This window comes from Chanodichthys erythropterus, chromosome 7, assembly GCF_024489055.1.
Source record: "Chanodichthys erythropterus isolate Z2021 chromosome 7, ASM2448905v1, whole genome shotgun sequence".
NCBI classification, from domain to species: domain Eukaryota; kingdom Metazoa; phylum Chordata; class Actinopteri; order Cypriniformes; family Xenocyprididae; genus Chanodichthys; species Chanodichthys erythropterus.
This window is the reverse complement of record NC_090227.1, coordinates 40,421,165-40,440,909: the sequence shown is the minus strand read 5'-3', so window position 1 is coordinate 40,440,909 and position 19,745 is coordinate 40,421,165. Positions and strand designations below refer to the sequence as shown.

General features: G+C 38.2%; 1 protein-coding gene across 1 annotated transcript in view; it reads left to right on the top strand.

The window, feature by feature from the left end:
* The first annotated feature begins 1,038 nt into the window (after positions 1 to 1,038).
* The window catches only part of pik3c2a (phosphatidylinositol-4-phosphate 3-kinase, catalytic subunit type 2 alpha), a 43,206-nt gene continuing 24,499 nt past the window's right edge, over positions 1,039 to 19,745 (top strand). The window contains exons 1-10 of the mRNA XM_067390560.1: positions 1,039 to 1,124; positions 5,226 to 6,378; positions 13,792 to 13,892; positions 14,321 to 14,481; positions 17,459 to 17,579; positions 18,394 to 18,505; positions 18,616 to 18,695; positions 18,821 to 18,884; positions 18,994 to 19,140; positions 19,605 to 19,644. Of these exons, the coding sequence (XP_067246661.1) occupies positions 5,296 to 6,378; positions 13,792 to 13,892; positions 14,321 to 14,481; positions 17,459 to 17,579; positions 18,394 to 18,505; positions 18,616 to 18,695; positions 18,821 to 18,884; positions 18,994 to 19,140; positions 19,605 to 19,644 (1,909 nt within the window). The 5' untranslated portion in view covers positions 1,039 to 1,124; positions 5,226 to 5,295. The remainder of the gene's footprint in view (positions 1,125 to 5,225; positions 6,379 to 13,791; positions 13,893 to 14,320; positions 14,482 to 17,458; positions 17,580 to 18,393; positions 18,506 to 18,615; positions 18,696 to 18,820; positions 18,885 to 18,993; positions 19,141 to 19,604; positions 19,645 to 19,745) is intronic.

The window sequence follows — 19,745 nt, the reverse complement described above, 5'->3', positions numbered from 1 at the left end:
ACAGTCTTTCTTGCAGCATGGTGGACACAGGTTATCACAGGTGCAAGATACAGGCTAAATATAGAAAAATTAAAGGATTAGTTCACATTCAAATGAAAATTTCCTGATAATTTACTCCAAGATGTTCATGTCTTTCTTTCTTCAATCGAAAAGAAATTAAGGTTTTTGATGAAAACATTCCAGGATTTTTCTCCATATAGTGGACTTCACTGGAGCCCAGTCAAAATTACAGTTTACAGCGCTCCCAGATGAGAAATAAGGGTCTTATCTAGAGAAACCATCGCTCATTTTCTATAAAAAAAATTAAAAATTTTATACGTTTTAACCATAAATGCTCATCTTGAGCTAGCTCTCTTCTTCTTATCTATTAGAATTCTGGCAGTGCAGACACAAGTGTATTACTGCCCTCAACAGGTCAAAGTTTGAACTAAATTGCCATATACAATATGCTAGTGCAAGCATTTAACAATTAGTTCAAACTTTAACCTGTGGAGGGCAGTAATACACTTAGCAGTGTCTACACTGCTGGAATTCTAATAGAGAAGAAGAAGAGAGCTAGTTCAAGATGAGCATTGATTGTTAAAACGTATATATATTTTTTTATTTTTTAGAAAATGAGTGATGGTTTCTCTAGATAAGAGCCTTATTTATCATCTGGGAGCGCTGTAAACTGTAATTTTGACCTTCAACCGTTTGGGCTCCGTTGAAGTCCACTATATGGAGAAAAATCCTGGAATGTTTTCATCAAAAGCCTTCATTTCTTTTCAACTGAAGAAAGAAAGACATGAACATCTTGGATGACATGAGGGTGAGTAAATTATCAGGAAATTTTAATTTGAAAGTGAACTAATCCTTTAAATGATGGAGAGAAAAAAAAAACATGAAATGAAACTAAACTAAAACTTCCAGTAGATGGCGGCAAATCATTGTCATAACAAGTGAGTCAAACGATCTCTTCAAAACGGCTGACGCGTAATGTGTTTTCTGACCTCCAGATGTCGCTGTTTCTCTGTTATCTTCACTCTCTGATCTCCAGCAGGAACTGACGTTTGTGTCTACGACTACATGAGCAAATTTTCCAGCTGGAGGAAAATGTCCAGCGTCAAAGATCCGAGAGTCTGAAGGTAGGAATCGTCATTTATTCACACAAATTCTTACCGTGTCGTTAAGTTTACCCGCCAGCGCTGTTCTTCTGCCTACCGGAAGTATAGTGTGTTCTGTTTCTGTAAAGTATTTGTGCTGTTTGTTTTTCTTTTGCTTGTGTTTTCACTTTTGTTGGCGCGCTGAGTGCGCCGAAATTCCGAATCATTTGCACAAACATTGCGTAAAGTTTCTGAAACAACTTTCTGCGAGAGATCTCTTGTTTAAGTGTTTAGATATAATCTTTTGAGATGTTTTACAATGTCAGGCTGTTAGTTGCAGGTTATTTACTGTGCTGGCATATTTGATTAGAAATATCAATCTGTATTTATTGGTAATCTAGAGACTATTAGCTATTTTTTCTTTATAAACTTTTGTTTAGTTTCTGGAATGTCTTTCAAACAGTATTTATGCCTTATTTATTACAATAAGATGGGGTTGCAATTCTATTTGGATCACTTATTAATCAACATTTCATCTAATATACATAATAAAACCCTCTTAAGTTCAGAAGAGGTTAATGAAAGTTAGTGATGAAGCTTATGCACCTTTTTGCAACACTGTATGAAGCCTATAACAATTTAACATTAGTTATTTTATAGTAATAACAATTTAGTAACTTTTTCACTCATCTGTATTTAAAGTTAAAATCTTGCTTGCCAGTTTTTTATGCATGAAAATGCATATTTACTTATTTATCCCAGTGTTTTTTCTTTTTTCAAAGAAGCTGAAAGCACAGTTGATATTGTGTAATAATTATAACATTTGTATGTTTCTAATAAGCTCTTTTGTACGCCGCTTTGAGTCAATATTGTTGTGGGAACTGACAGCAGGTTTTGTCTTGTTTTTTGCCTTTTGCCTGGCATAACTAAAATAGGCTTGTATTAATGAGGATTTGGCACACATGGCCTGAAAATGGTGGCATTTAATTGTGTTTTTCCTGTAGTGTTGCGTCATTGTAGTTCAATGCATGAATCATGTGCTTTGCTAGCTGAATATGCATATTGTAACAAATTTTTCTGTTTTTCTGTCACTTAAACCGATTATATTATGTTTACTGTAAACAGGGCAGATGTAATGACAGGTTTCACACATTATGAGTGCTGTATTGTGTCATCTATCATTTATTTACCCTTCTGAACTTTCTCACTGTCTTGGGAACTATCTGTCTTCTCATGACTTGTTTTGCAAGTGCTTAGAAAAGCACTGAAACCAAATCGGAGTCACGCTTTGTGTTCAGTGCATTTCTGAGTCTTAAAAGTGAGCTGATGTTCATAAACGGACGCATTTAAAAGCCATATGCATTATCTAGTTATTCATTTCTGTACTTTGAACAGCTGCATTGAAGCTTGATAAATCATTTTATTGTTAAGTACAAAAACATGACTTCCTTTATAATTTGACACCATCTTTGAAAGGCTTTGAATCTGGGGGGTTTCAAATGCATAAATAAGTGATATTTATCATTGTTAATACAGTGCAGTCAGTCATGAACCCTGAGTAGTGTGTGAACCATTCCTACAAACTTTTGGCTGCAACAATTTAACAACACTGAGAGTGCAGAGTATGACACCAGCCTTTTTTCTGGCATGAAAAAGAAGAGAAGACACAGTAACTAGATATTGCACTCCATTTTGAACCAGAAAATGTATCTGCAAGAACAACAAATTGCTGCAAAATGTTGCTTTAATAGAAGGTTTTTAGCACTATAGAATAGTCATGTTCATGTAGCACAAGCACAACACTGAAAATCAATGGAAACGTAGCGCAGTGGAATAGAAAAAAAATCTGCTAAATGTTGCTGAAGAACTACTTTGCTTGGCAGAAGAATTATTCATTTTGACTAAATTGCATTTTTTTTTTTTATTTTTTTTTTTTTTTTTGCAACTGCACATCAGTTAAATTCTTTATTAAGGACCCATTATGCCCCTTGTACAAGATGTAATATAAGTCTCTGGTGTCCCCAGAATGTGTCTGTGAAGTTTCAGCTCAATATACCCCACAGATAATTTATTATAGCTTGTCAGATTTGCCTCTATTTGTGTCCCTTTAAATGCAAATGAGCTGCTGCTCCCTGCCTGCCCTAGAAGAGGGCGGAGCTTTAACAGTTCGCGCTTCGGTTGCTCAACAACAACAAAGCTGGAGAATCTCATGCAGTCAAAATGAGGATTGTCATTAACGGTGTTCAGCCTTACATAGTTCAAACCGGAGTCGACACTGATGGAGAGACTCAGGAAGAAGTTACAACTTTTAGAATGCAATGTTGTAGCAGTTTGTTGTAGTACTTAAAAAAAGTGATTTCTGTTTGCATTGAACTTTGAGCGTCATTAAACAGCAACATAATCAAGGACCCCTTTAAAGTGATAAGTGCTATTGTTCTGAAACTGTAATCAACTAAACTCTGGTTTGCATTGTGCATAATACCCCTAAATGACACATTCTCCCTTGTCTTGACTTGTTGGAGATGTATATCTAGGTTTTTTCATTACTCCATGTTTCGTCATCACTGTCACACTTAAATAACATAAATCCATCCTGCCCTATTTTTGGGGGATTTTGCACATAATCAGTGAAGCTGTGAATGAGGAGCTGAAACCCAGTTCTGTCTTGAGTTTGTACCTAATTGGTTCTGTTTCAATTGCAAGCTGGCATGTCTCGGGCCAGCAAAGCACAGGGAAATGTCTGGTATGTGCTTGTAACCGCCTGCCATTCACCCATTAAATCCAGAGTTTGACACGCCCTCACTGACCATGCACATGAACTGGATTTTCTCTGCTGACGTTTTGTGCATTTCAAAAACTAAAGATTACAGATCGGAAATATTGAGGATGCTTTTGTCAGAAATCCAAAATTTGAGATTGTTGAATCGTAATGTGAAAAATGTTCTATGGTCCGGGGCTTTACGCTTGCATTTCTTTTTAGGAACACTTGTGATCCCGATTTTTAAAATTTTTTATTAGCTTCTGATCAATAACAGAAATTATCCTTCCCATTACAGGCTGATATTTGACTCCTTAAATTGATTTGAAGTTTTTGTTTTACCTTTTGTGAGGTTTTTTCTTTTAATCTAACCCACGTATATGATTGTCATCTTTTTGTCATTCTTAAATTTATATTTATAAACTTGTTCAAAGTTTTTAATTCAAACAATAAATCCAATTAGAATAATAAGACAAAATCAGGTAGAATAACTTATCACTTACCAATCAAATGAAATCCATATCAACAGAATTCATCTTTGCATTGCACAGGTGGCAAAGAAGAACCACACAAAAGTGGCATTTAGGTATATTTAAACACCGTTTAATAAGACTTAAATGTGGCATGAATGCATTTAAATTCATAATAACAATGTTATGAGATTAATGTTTAAAAATATAAAGTTTAGACAATAAATTGAATAAAATAACTGAAATAATGCTTTTAAATAGAAATTGAAACTGTAGCTGTCTGTCGGTGACGGTGTTTTTCACTGAATACAGCTTATTTTTAACCACTTCCCTTTTTCTGTGCTTCTAATATGCAAAGCTGCTTTGAACAATTACCAATTGTAAAAGCGCTATATAAATAAATTTGACTTGACTTGACTGAATTATTCATTCAAAATATATTTTTCACAGTTGCACTGTATAGCCCTTTGGTCCTGTCATGTGACAGCCTTGTGCATCTTTTTTCAAGCTTCAGTTGCTGTGGAGTCAATTCCCTTTTTCCTAGTGTAAGGTGCAGGCCAGGGTTGCATTCATCCATCTTTTCATGTTTTACAAGGTCTCTCATATCAAACATTTGAACAAAAGGGATTCATTTGTTTGATTTTGGACAAAATGTCATTGCTAGTGTTAGTGCATAATGGACTAAGTCTATTGCTCTGAGTGACAGAAGCTCATATTTGTAACCACAGGATGCACAGGATATTTGAATGTTAAAAATGGCCCAGAGCGATTCAGTATATTGACCACTGCCTTTAAAAATAACACTACTAGTGCATCATAATTTGCACTGAACATGCAATACATGTTTTGAAAGCACTGATGTCCTGAGCACCTGACATTGAAATGTAATATTCTCTCAAATTTTTTTTCCCATAGGCACCTGTTGTAAAGTTCCCGTCAGAACCCAGTGGTCTCCTCATGTACGTAGCAAGGCGAAGCTGACACCATGGCCCACATATCCAGTGGCAATGGGTTTAAGTTTGACAGGCCAGCCTCTCCGGGGGTGGTCCGGCCCAAAGGGATTGTGGGAAAGGAGGAGGCTTTACGCATGGAGGTAGAGGCCTTGGATAAAATTAAGCGTGAGAAAGGGCATACTCTCCCAGTCACAGCGTCTTCTGTTAATCCCCTTCCCAAACCGACGGCGCAAACATCCATTAGCCGTCAAGAGAAAGACCTCATTGTGTTCTGTGAATCGGAAACGCAGAAGAAAGAACAAAAAGACAAATTTGAGGACATCGATTTGGAGAAGCTGACCAAGGAGGAGCTGGAAAAGCTGCTTCTGGATGACAGTTTTGGCGTGAACAAAATGACAAGACCTTCCTCTTTGCTAGGTTGCAATCTCAGTGCATCGTATCCTGGAGGACATGCGTTCAGCCCTTCTTCATTTCACTGGACACCCACCCCAACACATGCACAGACTCCCATTTTCCCCTCTGCTCCTTTCATGAAGCCTCCATGCTCTTTCCAGAATGGCTTTAGTCCAGCTATGTCTCCCTTTATTAGTCTGTCAGCCCAACCGACCCCTTTCCTCTCCTTTACACCCATACAAACACCTGCTGCTCTGGCATACTCTCAGCCTGCCGTCACCCCAGAGATGGCAAAGCTGTTTGACAAAATTGCCAGCACTTCGGAATACTTGAAGAACGGCAGGTCCTCCAGCATGGAAACGGAATTGGCAAGCGCCAAGTCCTTGGAGCCAATGCCTCAGCCCTCAGAACCTCCCAACATCAGCCGATTTGAGTGGCTGGACCTGGACCCCCTCAACAAGCACAAGGAGGTGGAGGTCGAGGAGACACCCACTGTTTCAAGTTGTCCTTTCTTAGTGGAGTCTGGGAATGCTAAAGACCCATGGGATGCGGTTCTTCAGGATGAGCCTGAAGTTGTGGATAGTGGCAGTTCCTCGGCGCAGGTGAATAGCAAAGCGACTTTGGCAACCCAACCGAGAAGAGCATCAACAGGGGCGGCTGTAACAAGAAGCCAATCCATCAATATACCTGCAACCTCAACGAATCACAGCTCAGGCAAACAGGTAGGAGAAATTTCCTTTCTACTGACCCAGAACATGTTGGCAGCACTGTTTGTTTAGAAATGATTACTACTTCCTCTTCTGCAGAGTTAAGGAGGAAGTAGAAATGATCCCAGCCAGGTATCCTCAAATTCAAACCTGTTGTGTCTACTGCACACATAGTGAACAACTTAGTGGTACTGTTTCTCGATGTAATCAACAATACATATTTTCAAAATCAACTATGTAGTGGTTGATGTGTTGCAACAAGATGTGAGTGCGTCGGTCAAAGATATTCATCTAGCCTAGCGCATGTTTACATAGAAGAACAATGGAAAATAAATACAGTGGAATGTAAACCTGTTCTGTGTGAACTGCCCCTATGGCTGTAGCTGTCACGCTTTAAAGGGGATACATTTTGAGGGTTTTACCATTCAAACAGCTAAAGCACAACATGATATAAGATATTTGATATAAGAGGTCATCATACTTTAAGAATATCCTGTAAGTTTCAAAACTGAAAACTTCCTTGTTAGTCCTATAAAAGCTTTTAATGACACCAGGCCCGGCGAACAACTCGTCCCAGAATGTGCCTATCTATGATAGATAGGTGAAACGCCGCCTCCGCAGAAGAAATCAACACCTACTTCATCATTGCAACGTTAGCCCCGCCCACTGGCGTGTTAGTGAGATGACGAGGAGAGAAGAGCAGTACAGGACTAAAAATAACATTACCTTTCAAAGGATCCTAATGCTAGGAATATGGTTATTTATTTTCAACCATGTGAATGTCTCAGTTGAGCTTTATTTATTTTTTTTTGTATTCGGTTCATTTCTCTGTGGATTCCATGGTAAATAAATCGCATTTTGCCCCAGGCTTTGCAAACGGACTTTTACAATATGGACTCGACAGTAATGCAACAACATGTATGTAATTGTGTTAATTCTAATGCCTGATTGGATATGTAATCCTTCATGTGCAGTCAAATAATCTTTGTCTATGCGTCAGTAAATCAAACCAGTGATTAAACGGTCAACTTCACGCTGTTTCTCTTAGTAGGATGAAAATTTATTGTTATTTAAACAGTGATTAAATTATATATAGAAAGCAATCAAAGAACGCTCCCTTTACAATCGCTGGAGCTGTCAATCAAACAGCGCGAGTTTATCAGAGTTCTAGAGTTGCGCCAAAACTCACGTTTTTTTCAATGCATCTCTTAGTTGCATCACGTTTGCACTGTTAATTATGAAAGCATTCGTTAGTGTGCAGAAATTGAGTTGCAATGACGAGATCACTTAGTCTGGGTAAACCCAGCCTGATCTGCCGGCAATTTGATTTCGGTCTGCAACTCAGTCTGGAAACCCGTGCATTCATTTCTGCTGCGCTGTTACACTTTTGCGGGAACCAATCACAGACTGGCTTATCCACCTTCTCGCTATTGGCGGGTATAACACGATGACGATAGAGAAGCGACGGCAAGCAGCTTTCAAACTCTATCTGATCTACCCATCACTCCAAAATAACAATCGCAGTGACACAGATTGTGTTAAGCATTTACCTTATCTGAGAGAAATGTAGCAGAGCGTTCATCCGACAGTCTCTTCATAGGAAGATTACAAACAGCAATTAATGACACACAATGATTCTCTGCTGTTATTTTGGTGGTTTGCTTCACGATGTGAGTACAGGACTCTTTTACTTCAATGCCCCTTGATGTTAGACAATATTTTTATTATTTGCTCTATATGTTTCGTCTCCTTGCTTCTTGAATCTCGCGCCGCCTGAGCTGACTGGAATTCTTTTTGGTTGTCATGACAATGATGTAGTTTAGGGCGGCTATATTCCGTGTTCATTTACACTGAACCAGAACAGTATCAGAGTCGCCTCTCGACGATGCTGAATGACTTCTTTAGTTAGCAAACAAATTGCTTGAGTGGGTGTAAATACCGATCACTTTCATGTTTTTTTGCACAACCTGCAAAAATCGCTCGATGCCATTGCTGCTTCTGCAAACCGCGGATCAATGCTACAAACCAATACAAACTAACCCTGCATCTCAATCAGCTCCCTAGTACCCTAGATTGTGACTCAGTATATCATGCAAGTGAATGTGATTGATTCCCTGATCAGTGCCCTGACTACTGAACTAGGGAGCTGATTGAGACACACGGTAAGCCTGTCTGGAGTTTTCGCGTCGCTCTGCAAAAGTCACCCGGATCGTTGATCTGATTGGTTGAAGGACTATCCAATTGCGTGACTAATGCTCGTTGATCATGCCTCTTGTGCAGTAGGAAATACATAGCAAACTCCCCAGACCAATGTTCAATTTTAAATTGAGCTTTGTCTGGTGATAGCCAGACTAGAGATCACTGCTTTCATGCCGCAATCTAAATATAATGCCTTAGATTTAAGTGTAATGCTATAATCAACACTTTTCATGATTAGTTAACCTTGAGAACTGTAATAGTAAAAACATGCTAAAAGTTTTCAAGAGAGTAATAGCTATTTCATAAGCAAAGACGTTGGCCAATCACAGCAGTGGGCGTTTACACTGAAGTCTCACAGCAGACATGCCCTTAAAACAAATAAAAGGGCTAAAATCAGGGAAGGAAAAATGCCTTTTATTTCTAAATTATGTAAAAAAAACATACTAACATTATAAGTGCACCCCAGGATACATTATAAAACAATAAAACAATGCAGTTCATGACCCCTTTAAATTGCTAAAAATATCAAAACAAAGAAAACATACTAATTGACAAGTTAGATGATTAGTTGACTGTTGTGATCCACCCCAAATCGACAATAGTATTTTATAAGCGTCTCTTATGTGAGCATGAATGCACTGCTCTGTGATGTGACCGGATGCAGCAGTTAAAAATGTGTACATATGGTTTTCTAATTATTATACCGTGCCAGTGTGGTGAATGTCTTTGCAACGTTTTTAGCTGGGGGTGATTTGCATGTTTTGTTTTGGTCTTGTTCCTCATGGTTGGTTTCTTATCAAACTCTAGTTCAGCTGGTGCTTGGTCCTTTTTCAATCATCACGTTTTTATCAAAATTTTTCACTTTATCTTTGGTGTTTCCTTAGAAATGTTGTCACTGATTGCCAAAATAAAGAATGACTTCCTGAGAGGAATGTGCATTGAGCGAGACTTTGGTTCCTTATGGGGAGGGTGTATAAATGTGTGCTTTTCCCCCAGAAATCCCACTTCCTGTTTCATTATGTTTGTTTCTGACTAGGACAATTGGCTGTTATCACACATTTCCCACAGAACTTGTAGAATTCTTGCCCATAACTTCTACAACAGGATCAGCTTTCACTTTAGGATAAAATAAAGGGGTCAGTCAGAGGGTTCAGTCTTTTCACTTCCTCTTTTCAAGTATTAGGAATGAATATGGTTACATTTCTGAAGCACAGTCTAGTTCATCACTACGCACTATGCTGTCCTAGTATTCTGGAGTAAATCGGTTGTTGTCTTTGTGTAGTGAGGACTGCTGCTGGTCTCATTAGCACAGACAAGCCCCAGCTAGCTGTCTTTGCCCCATGGGTTCTTCCCTGACATGCCTGCAGCGGGGCCACGCAGCTCCCTGTTTCCATGGTAGCCCTCTTTCGGAGTGTGCGAAAGAGCGGCGAAACTAATCTGAGCTTTAGCTTTGGTGTACAGTTACTCTGCTTCACCGCACACAACACCAGATACTCTTATCACAAGCCCTGGATATTTCAGCCCTTATCAGCACACATCCCAAAAGACCTGTTTGTTGCTGTGTGTATCAACAGGCTTGGTGTAAGTGTAAGTTCACTGTTGCCATTACTTCATGCTTGTGGTTTGGGTTACAACACATTATCAAAAGTAGTTTCTTTTTTTGAGTGTGGTTGAAAGTATTTGGGATTAGTAGAGCCAATTGTTTTTAGGATATTTTATGCTACAGCATTCATAAAGGCAAACCAGATTAAACTATCTAGATGCATTATCTACCAGTGTAAACAAATTAAGTACTAGTGCCAAAGGTTTGTGTATTGGGTTGATCTGGTTCACTGGTCCATACCAATGCAAGTGTAATGTCAAAATGAATATGCTATTTAATGTACATTTAAAGGTGCCCTTGAATTGAAAATTGAATTTACATCAGCATAGTTGAATAACAAGAGTTCAGTACATGGAAATGACATACAGTGAGTCTCAAACTCCATTGTTTCCTCCTTCATATATAAATCTCATTTGTTTAAAAGACCTCAGAAGAACAGGCGAATCTCAACATAACACCGACTGTTACATAACAGTCGGGATCATTAATATTCACGCCCCCAATATTTGCATATGCCAACCCATGTTCCCAACATTATGAAAGGCATTAGACAAGGGCAGCCAGTAACGTCTGGATCTGTGCACAGCCGAATCATCAGACTAGGTAAGCAAGCAAGAACAATAGCGAAAAATGGCAGATGGAGCAATAATAACTGACATGATCATTGATATCATGATATTTTTTGTGATATTTGTAAACTGTCTTTCTAAATGTTTCGTTAGCATGTTGTTAATTTACTGTTAAATGTGGTTGAAGTTACCATCGTTTCTTACTGTATTCACGGAGACAAGAGCCGTTGCTATTTTCATTATTAAACACTTGCAGTCTGCATAATGCATAAACACAACTTCATTCTTTATAAATCTCTCCAACAGTGTAGCATTAGCCGTTAGCCACGGAGCCCAGCCTCAAACTCATTCAGAATCAAATGTAAAAAATATAACATTATACTTTACAATACTCACATAATCCGATGTATGCATGCAGTATGCATGACGAACACTTTGTAAAGATCCATTTGAGGGTTATATTAGCTGTGTAAACTTTGTCTATGCACTGTTCAAGGCAAGCGCGAGCTCCGTGGGCGTGGAGCACGAGAATTAAAGGGCCAGTAGCCCTGAATCGGCTCATTTATAATGATGCCCCAAAATAGGCAGTTAAAAAATGAATTAAATAAAATCTATGGGGTATTTTGAGCTGAAACTAGTGAAAATGCACTATCCAGAGTTAAATGGTTGTAATTCAAGAACACTTTGGAGTATAGACATAAGGCTGGTCTTGTTTTAAAGATGAAATTTGGCAGATTATTTTAGAAGTGTACTTATAACTTATGTAATTGAAACAGAAAAACAGTTATGGAAGTTTAAGTTTATGAAAATGTAAAAATATAATATTTTATATAAAATATATATTTTACAAAACAAATTTCAGGTTGATATCTCAAAAAATTAGCTTCCAGTAAGATTTTTTTCAGGTGCAGTACCAAACTTTTTCACTAGATGACAACCAATCTACTATGCTGACCATATAAAGGCGCCTCCATTTCCATATATGGTTTGAGTGATCTGAATTATATACTTCCATTATTTTCATACAATTTACGAAGTAGACATCCTATATAGAAGTAGTATGAGAAGTTTGGCAGAATTTGATATGAATTCAGCCTCTAATAAACATAAAAACAACATGTATGTGGGTTATAGATCACCGCCACAATCATAAATGTATTTTATTTTATTTTTTTCTATTTTCTATTAAAAACATTTTCAGACCATTTTTTATCAAAAATTTGAATGGATGTTATCTTTTGAACTCTTGGCATGAAAACAAACATGTTTCAACAATTCTTTAATGATTTTTCATGTTCATCGCTATTTCAAAATAAAGGTCTGAACATGCCTTATGAGTATGAAAATATGCTTGTTGCTAATTGATAAATTACTGCTCCTCTGTAATTTATTTTGAAAATCAAATGATTTATAGTTTGTCAAGATTAGTTAAGGTACTTTAGTGTATTGTATGACCTAATGCACAGATATATGGCTTTCCTGTAGCTCAGTGGTTAGAGCATGGCACTAGCAATGCCAAGGTCATGGGTTCGATCCCAGGGATTGCACATACTCAGATACAAATGTGTAGTATAATGCAATGTAAGTCGCTTTGGATAAAAGCGTCTGCCAAATGCATAAATGTAAATGTAAATGTAAAAGATCCAATACTTTTGACCTGTTTGACACGCATTATGTGTGCTAAATATGCCTGTGAGCGTACAGAAGCAGCCACATGTAGGTCAGACCTCACTCAAGCACCGATATTGTTGATAGACTGGTATCATTTGGTACGTTGACATCCCTTATGTATCACATCAATCACTAAGCCTCCTAGCCAACAAAGTAGCTCTTGTATTTGGACAATGAAGTGTTCTTAGTTAACACTGCAGCCATGTAGTTTTTGTTTTGTATTGAATGTGTTTGTAAATGTGTTCTGAACATCCCATCCCTGTGAACCTCTCGCTGTCAGCTTATCCCACATGAAAAAAAGAAGTTTGTTTAATATAACAGTGAATAATTAGATATATAAACAAATCTCTTAGTCACTGTTTACCATCAAGCACTCCGTCGACAGTGGAATGTTAAATCATCTGACGGAAATACAGTCATATTTATTTAGGGGAAGTATAATCAGGTCAGTCGGAGAGGGAAGTTCTAGTTAATCCATATCATCATTCTTAGCAGCAATAATTGAAAGGAAGTTACTGTTTCTGTGAATTCTATTACGCAAACAAACTTAGATGATGGTGGTGTTTTACTTAAATCCAACCAAATTCTAAGCTAATGCAAGCCAACTTCCTCCATCCTCTCATTCCTGAGTGTTTTATGAATTGTTTCTTGGCACTTCCCTTATAAACGTTTAACCTGAGGAAAAGGTTACTTTAGACTTGGGAGAGATTGCATATAGGGCAGCCAGAACTGTAAAAGTGTAGCTCTAAGCAAAAGCGGATGAATAATTTGTGAATGTGTGTCACATGGCATCTCATTTTTCTCTAAGGTTAGGCCTAGAGCTCTGGCCTAGTAAAAAGCTAAAGACACCATCATCTCATCTGATGCTTGTATGTCTTACCTGCAATAAAACACATGATCTGCTCTTTTTGTACACATTGACACACTCTTGATTTGTTTATAAGTTTAATTTTACTTCTGGTGAATGTGTCAGAGGCAAATGTTCTCATCAGAGTCCATGCTAATAAAATGCCACAAAAATGCAAATGAATTTATATAGGCTGCATAATAAATGTATTTAAACAGAAAACAAAACTTCCTATTTAATTTCCTAGAATGCAAGCCATTATTGAACCATTATTACCTTTTATTCCTCGTATTTCCATGTTGATGTGCCTTTTTGACCCATTTCCTTCCTAAAGGAAGTCTTTTTTAGCATTCCAGACATTCTTCACATTCTCAGTATCCTCTCACCAAACAGAGAGACTGTCTTGTTCCACATTTGAACTGGGATGTTAATGTCATCAATCACTAGTATTTGATACCACTGTACATACTACAGACTGTTTACAAAACATAAATGATTTCATCTACATGTCAAATGTCATCATGTCTGTCTTTTTACAGGTCAGTAAGGGAAGTGCAAATGTACTCTCAAAGTACTCTGTCTTACAGCAAAAGGAAGCCCAGAATCTAGAAGTCGTAGCATTCTGTGAAGACATTTCAAAGTGAGTTATGATTTTTTTTGTTTAAAAACATAATAACCTCAGCAAAAAGCAGGTCCTGCTACTACAGCTGTGTTGTTAATCTGATATCAGAAGGTCCCAGGATACCTGAATCAGCACTGTCATTATAGATTCTATAGGGGAAGCAAGGCTAGTATTGCCTTGAGGGACTAATTGGGGAAATGCCTCAAAACCTCATTGTTTTCAACAAGCTGCCCATCAAAGCTAAAATTAGAGAAGTAAAACGCAGGACGTCTACAGCTGTATGTTGGCCATGTAACAATGAAATCTAATGCCATGTTTCCTATTTATCACACAAAGAGAGCATGTACAAATGATTAACAAAGGACCTAAGACCGAACCTTGAGGCACACCAGATTTACCTGTGTTATGTCTTCATTTACACAAAGTGTTGTCCTTCCTTTTTGCAGACTGAGGTCAAAGTTCCCGCATAATGACCTGACTTCCAATCCTGGCTATGTTCTCAGCCCTGTGATCACTCAGAGGGATGCAGGAGGAGACAATGGTGGCAGTGTGAAAGTGTCCATTGAGATTTCTGATTCTCAACAGCCTGTAACTTTCACATGTGACGGTAAGCGTTTCTGTGACTGGGAATTTAGCCATTACAAAATAAGCTTTTGACAGAGGATAACGTGCTTTTATATGAAAATTGTTATGCAAACAGTTAAGGCAATTAAAAGGGCGAGCTTACCCAAAAATGAAAATTAGAAATCCACAGAAGAAAGTCATGGTTTGGAACACTAATAATATGAACTCTTGATGAATCACAACAGTAAACTTCTGTGAATGTCTGCTATAAAGGAAACTGACAAATGAAGAAGTCATGACAAAGCGCCAGAGAGCATTTCTTGGCTGCTGCAACACATTCTTTTTTTACATAACTGTCATGGTGCGTCTGCTCAACAGATTGATACTTCAACCAGGGTTCCTGTGTTTTTCATTTTTATGCTTGCAAGTCACTAGCTGAGGTTTTACTGGGTAACCTGTCTGTGGTCCAAGCACAGGAAGTCCTTTTCATTGAGCTGTAGTGGCCTTGGCACAGTTCCCTGTGAAGCGGCTGTGTTCTGAAGACTGCCGGGCCTCGTTTTTTGTGCAGAGTCTCTGGCCACCTCACTCCTGGCAGGAAATCAAGACTGGCCTTTTGTGTTGAAGAATTTTTCTGTGTTGTTACTGCCTAAGCCCCATAGCTCTTTTTGTCCTGGATAAAATTCAGCATAGACTATGGTCTTAGAAAGGGAAAAAGGGACACAGTGTCTGTCGGAACCTGAAGTTGCCACACAGACGGCTAATGTTTGAGGAGTGACTTGGTTATAAGGATGGATGCTGATATTGATGCTAGTTTCTCAAGTTCACACTGTTCTTGCTTGTTTTCTCTCTTAAACTTCTGACCCAGTTTGTTGTGTTAGATTAAGAGATTTCAAATTTTACTGAAAGTAAACTGAGTTTGAAACAATATTCCTTCCATCTATGAACCGAGGGGGGAAAAAAGAGGTCACGTTTTTACTTTCCTAATCCATACAGAGAAGTACCATGCAGCTGAATAATGGACATACCATCTCTTGGCATGCCAAGGCTGACTGTCTGAAACTTCAAAGAGGATAAAGAGGTTTTTGAGGTTTTGCTTGGTTTGTTTAAGTGGAGGAAAATGCTTAGCTGTGTGTAAGGTTAGTAAAGTTAGCAATTCCAGACATTCTTGGCATAAAAGATGAGGCAAATGAAACTGAGGAGGCTACTAGTGTTTGAACGTGTGGAATATGAAGGCTTTTCCAGGATAAACTCCGATTATGTGTCTCAGTTTTCTGATCCCTGGATCAGACCTTCTCCCCTCTCCTCTTCAAATGTAGGTACATACCATTTGACAAAGCTTTTAAGTAGAAAAGTTTAGTTTTATTTACAAATTCGGCAGTATTTACTTCAGGATTGTATGTATATTGATTTAGTTCTACTCTAGCCTTTCGGGTTTTTTCCGTGGCTTCCTTATGGCCGTGGATTTCCCTCCACTTTAGACCAACCGCAGTCTGCTGGCATTCCAGCACCATGTGTGTTGCTGTAGTACCACGAAATAGGATGATAGAGTAGAAATTTTACTGGCATCCCACAACCCTTGAAAGCAACCCCAAATCCACCACCAATTAGGCATGACCATCAGACCTTTAGGCTTGAAAAACAGGGCAGACACGAAGAGTCCAGGCCAGGCAAGGCTGACTTACTGTAATCCAGCCCTAGGCTTGGAGCTTGAAGAGGGGATCATTCCAAGGAGGGGTGTGGGGCCTGTTATTGCTGCAGCCTGGGGTGACCATGAACAATATGTTGGGTGTCAGATGTTTGCTCTGATCTAGTGGAACTTTTTATGCCAAATCCATTTCGCACCAATCTGTTATCGTGCTTTTCCATCTAAATGAACCTGAAGAGGTTCACATTTAGTTCATCGATCCTGTTCCAAATGACACCCCCAGCCCTTGCTGTCCACAGTCAACACTGCATGAACTGTTGGGTAAGAGTCCGCTGTGAAGTCCACAACAGTGCAAGCTTGTAAAATGACATGGCCAATATGATGCATCCTTTTGCTATTTTTGTGCAATACCTAGCAGATGACACCTGTGGGATGGTTCTCAATGTATTTAAAGGGGTCTTTGATTATGATTTCACTTTTTTAAACTTTAGTTAGTGTGTAATGTTGCTGTTTGAGCATAAGCAACATCTGCAAAGTTACGACGCTCAAAGTTCAATGCAAAGGGAGATATTTTCTTTTACAGAAATCGCTTTTTAAGGACTACAACAAACGGCTGGTAGGGACTACAATGAACTTCTTCCTGGGTTTGTGACATCCCAAACCCCAAAATTTACATAAACCCTGCTCCCGGGAACATGCAACAAAGGGGGTGAGGCCATGTTGGGCTGCTTTAGAGAAGAGGAAGAGTTGTTGTAGTAGAGTGTTGTTATCATGCCGTCATTTTACACCGGACTGCTTCACAAACGAGGGTCAATTCAACTCTGGATTTGCACAAAAGATGAACATGACGGCACATGCTAGTGGATGAGTTGAATCAACTCCACAGCAACTACATAAATTTATCCACTAACCATTTAGAAATGTCCAGTTTCATTCTAAAAGTTGTAACTTCTTCTTGAGATTCTCCAGCTTTGTTGTTTGCATTTAAAGGGACACACACAAAAGCGTTTTTTGCTCACACCCAAATAGGGCCAAATTTAGCAAGCTATAATAAATGATCTGTGGGGTATTTTGAGCTGAAACTTCAGACACATTCTGTCGACACCAGAGACTTGCATTACATATTGTGAAAAGGGGCATAATAGGTCCAAAGAATGACAATTCTGTCATTGTTTACTCAACCTAATTTTTTTCCAAACCTGTATGACTTTCTTCCATGCAACATAAAAGATATTTTGAAGAATGTTTTGTCCATACATACAATGAAAGTCAGTAGACACCACTGACTTCCATTGCATGAACCAAAACACATTTCTTTAACTTCTCTGTCCACGGGTGGCTTTTTTCTTCATGTTTATTGTGTTTCTTTCCCCAGTGAGTTCTCCAGTGGACCTGCTCATAATGCAGGCTCTGTGTTGGGTCCATGATGACCTGAACCAGGTGGACATAAGCAGTTACGTTCTCAAGGTCTGCGGACAGGAGGAGGTTCTACAGAAGTGAGTCCTCCCTTTATCGTCTCTTTCCTTTTTTGCAGGCATTCTATCATATTGCATAAACAAGTCCCCTGCCAACAGTCCTTGAGAAACAGGGCTATTTTGCTTTAATTGTGCTAGTGAAATGTTTCCTTTTTACCCACACCATTGGAAGAGCAGAACCAACTGTGCTAAGTGAGGGAGGGTTTGCCTGCCCTAATAAGGAACAGAGGGAATGGGCAAAAACAAATCCCTTCCAAGCTCTAGGAAGAATTGAGTCTTTTTTTTTTTTTTTTTGTTATACAAGGCATCCTCCCTTAGTTACTGTGGGTGTCTCATGTTATTCCTGTGTTCATTGCAGAGTTTTGAAAGCCTTTAGTTAGTTTGTTGTTATGTTATAGTTCCCCAGTGTCTGTTGAATGCTGGCTTTCTTGTCCTCATTTGACCTTGGCAAGTTGATGTTTTTGTAAACTCTCTTATGCTCACCAAGGCTGCATTTATTTGAAATACAGTAAGTGTAATTTATTACTGTGATGACAGCTGAAATTTCAGCATCATTACTCCAATCTTCATTGTCACATGATCCTTCAGAAATCATTCTTATATGTTGATTTGGGACTCAAGTAACATTTCTTATTATTATCAATGGTGAAAACAGTTGTGCTGCTTAAAATAACAGCATTTATTTGAAATTTGTAACATTTTAAATGCTTTTACTGTCACTTTTGATCAGTTTTATTATAAAGTTGACATTACACTGTTATTCATTGATTCATTTAGGCATTGTTACTCTTGGCTCTAGCCCATGTCTAAAGCATCTTTAACATTTATCTTCCAGTAAACACAGTCTAGGCAGTCATGAGTACGTGCAGAACTGCAGGAAGTGGGAAACGGAGATCAAACTACAGCTCCTTTTTCTTAACACAATGAGACGAGATCTGGCTCGAACGGTAAGACGCTTACAAAGGTTAGAATAAATAAATGAACTAGTTGTTCACTGCACTGCTATCTTCACAAGTTTTAATGGATAAATATATGTTTTCTCTATGTATGCTAACAGGCAGAAGATGACATCTCCCCCATTGACTTGGAGAAATACCTTGGCCTAGTGGAGAGGCCGTTTAAAGAGGCAGTCACAAGGTGGGAATGTGCTGCATCTTATCTACTGCCTCTACTAAAGGCCAAGAAAGCCACGGGTGGCCTTTGAAGTCCCTGATTGTGCTTGTTGATTTCTCTCATTCCTTTGCATGTTTTTTCTTCTGTAGAGAGGGTCTTGCTGAATACCTAGAAGGCTATCATAAGCAAGTCAATGTCTGCCTTCAGAATGAGGTAACTTATTTTTTAAACACAGCAAGCTAATTTAATGAAAATAAAGCATTTGAAAATATTTCAGGTTCTTTCTTTCGATCTCTCACTCTGTTTCTGTTTCTCTCACTAGAGCACTCAGTATAAAACAGTGGACAGTGTGGTTCAGTCAGTTAAGAATCTCTGCTGTGCTCTGGATGAAGTTGAGACACCAGCCATCACTGATGCCATCAAGAGGCTCAAACGCTCTGTCAACCTTCCTAGAACACGTTCCCCAGAGGTCAGAGAAGCTTCAGTGTAAAGTAGCGATGCACAAAATTAAAAATGTAGCTATGTAACTTTTTTTCGTTTTATGACAAATAACCAATTGTTGATCAGTGGCTGATGTTACAATTCTGTACTAATTTGTAAAACGTAAAATAAAATAAAACACTAAAGACTAAAATCAGTTGTTTTTAAATGGTGAAAGTAAATTTAGGCATAAGAAAATTATAATAATTAGTATGAAAAATGGATATTGGATATTTTGAGATCTACTAAAGATTGCATCTAATTGTGTTTAATTAAATTATTAGTGTGAATTAATTTGATTTGATTTTTCCCAATACACACTAATACTGTTATTTTTTTTATAAATCAATAGCTGATATTGTGCATCCCTAGTCTAAAAAACACAACAATTTTTAGTCCTTATTTATTTATTTACTTTCTGTTGAAAACACATGTTTCAAAACTGTTTTGCAGGCTGGTGCCACAGGTTCAGCTTCTGCAGGTTCAGCTAATGGTAAGCTCAGCTCCTAAAACATCTCAATGTTCTTCTTTTAAAAGGTTAAGTGTGTAATATTTTCAGTATTAAAATTTTTTTGTCCTAATATGCGGTCATCT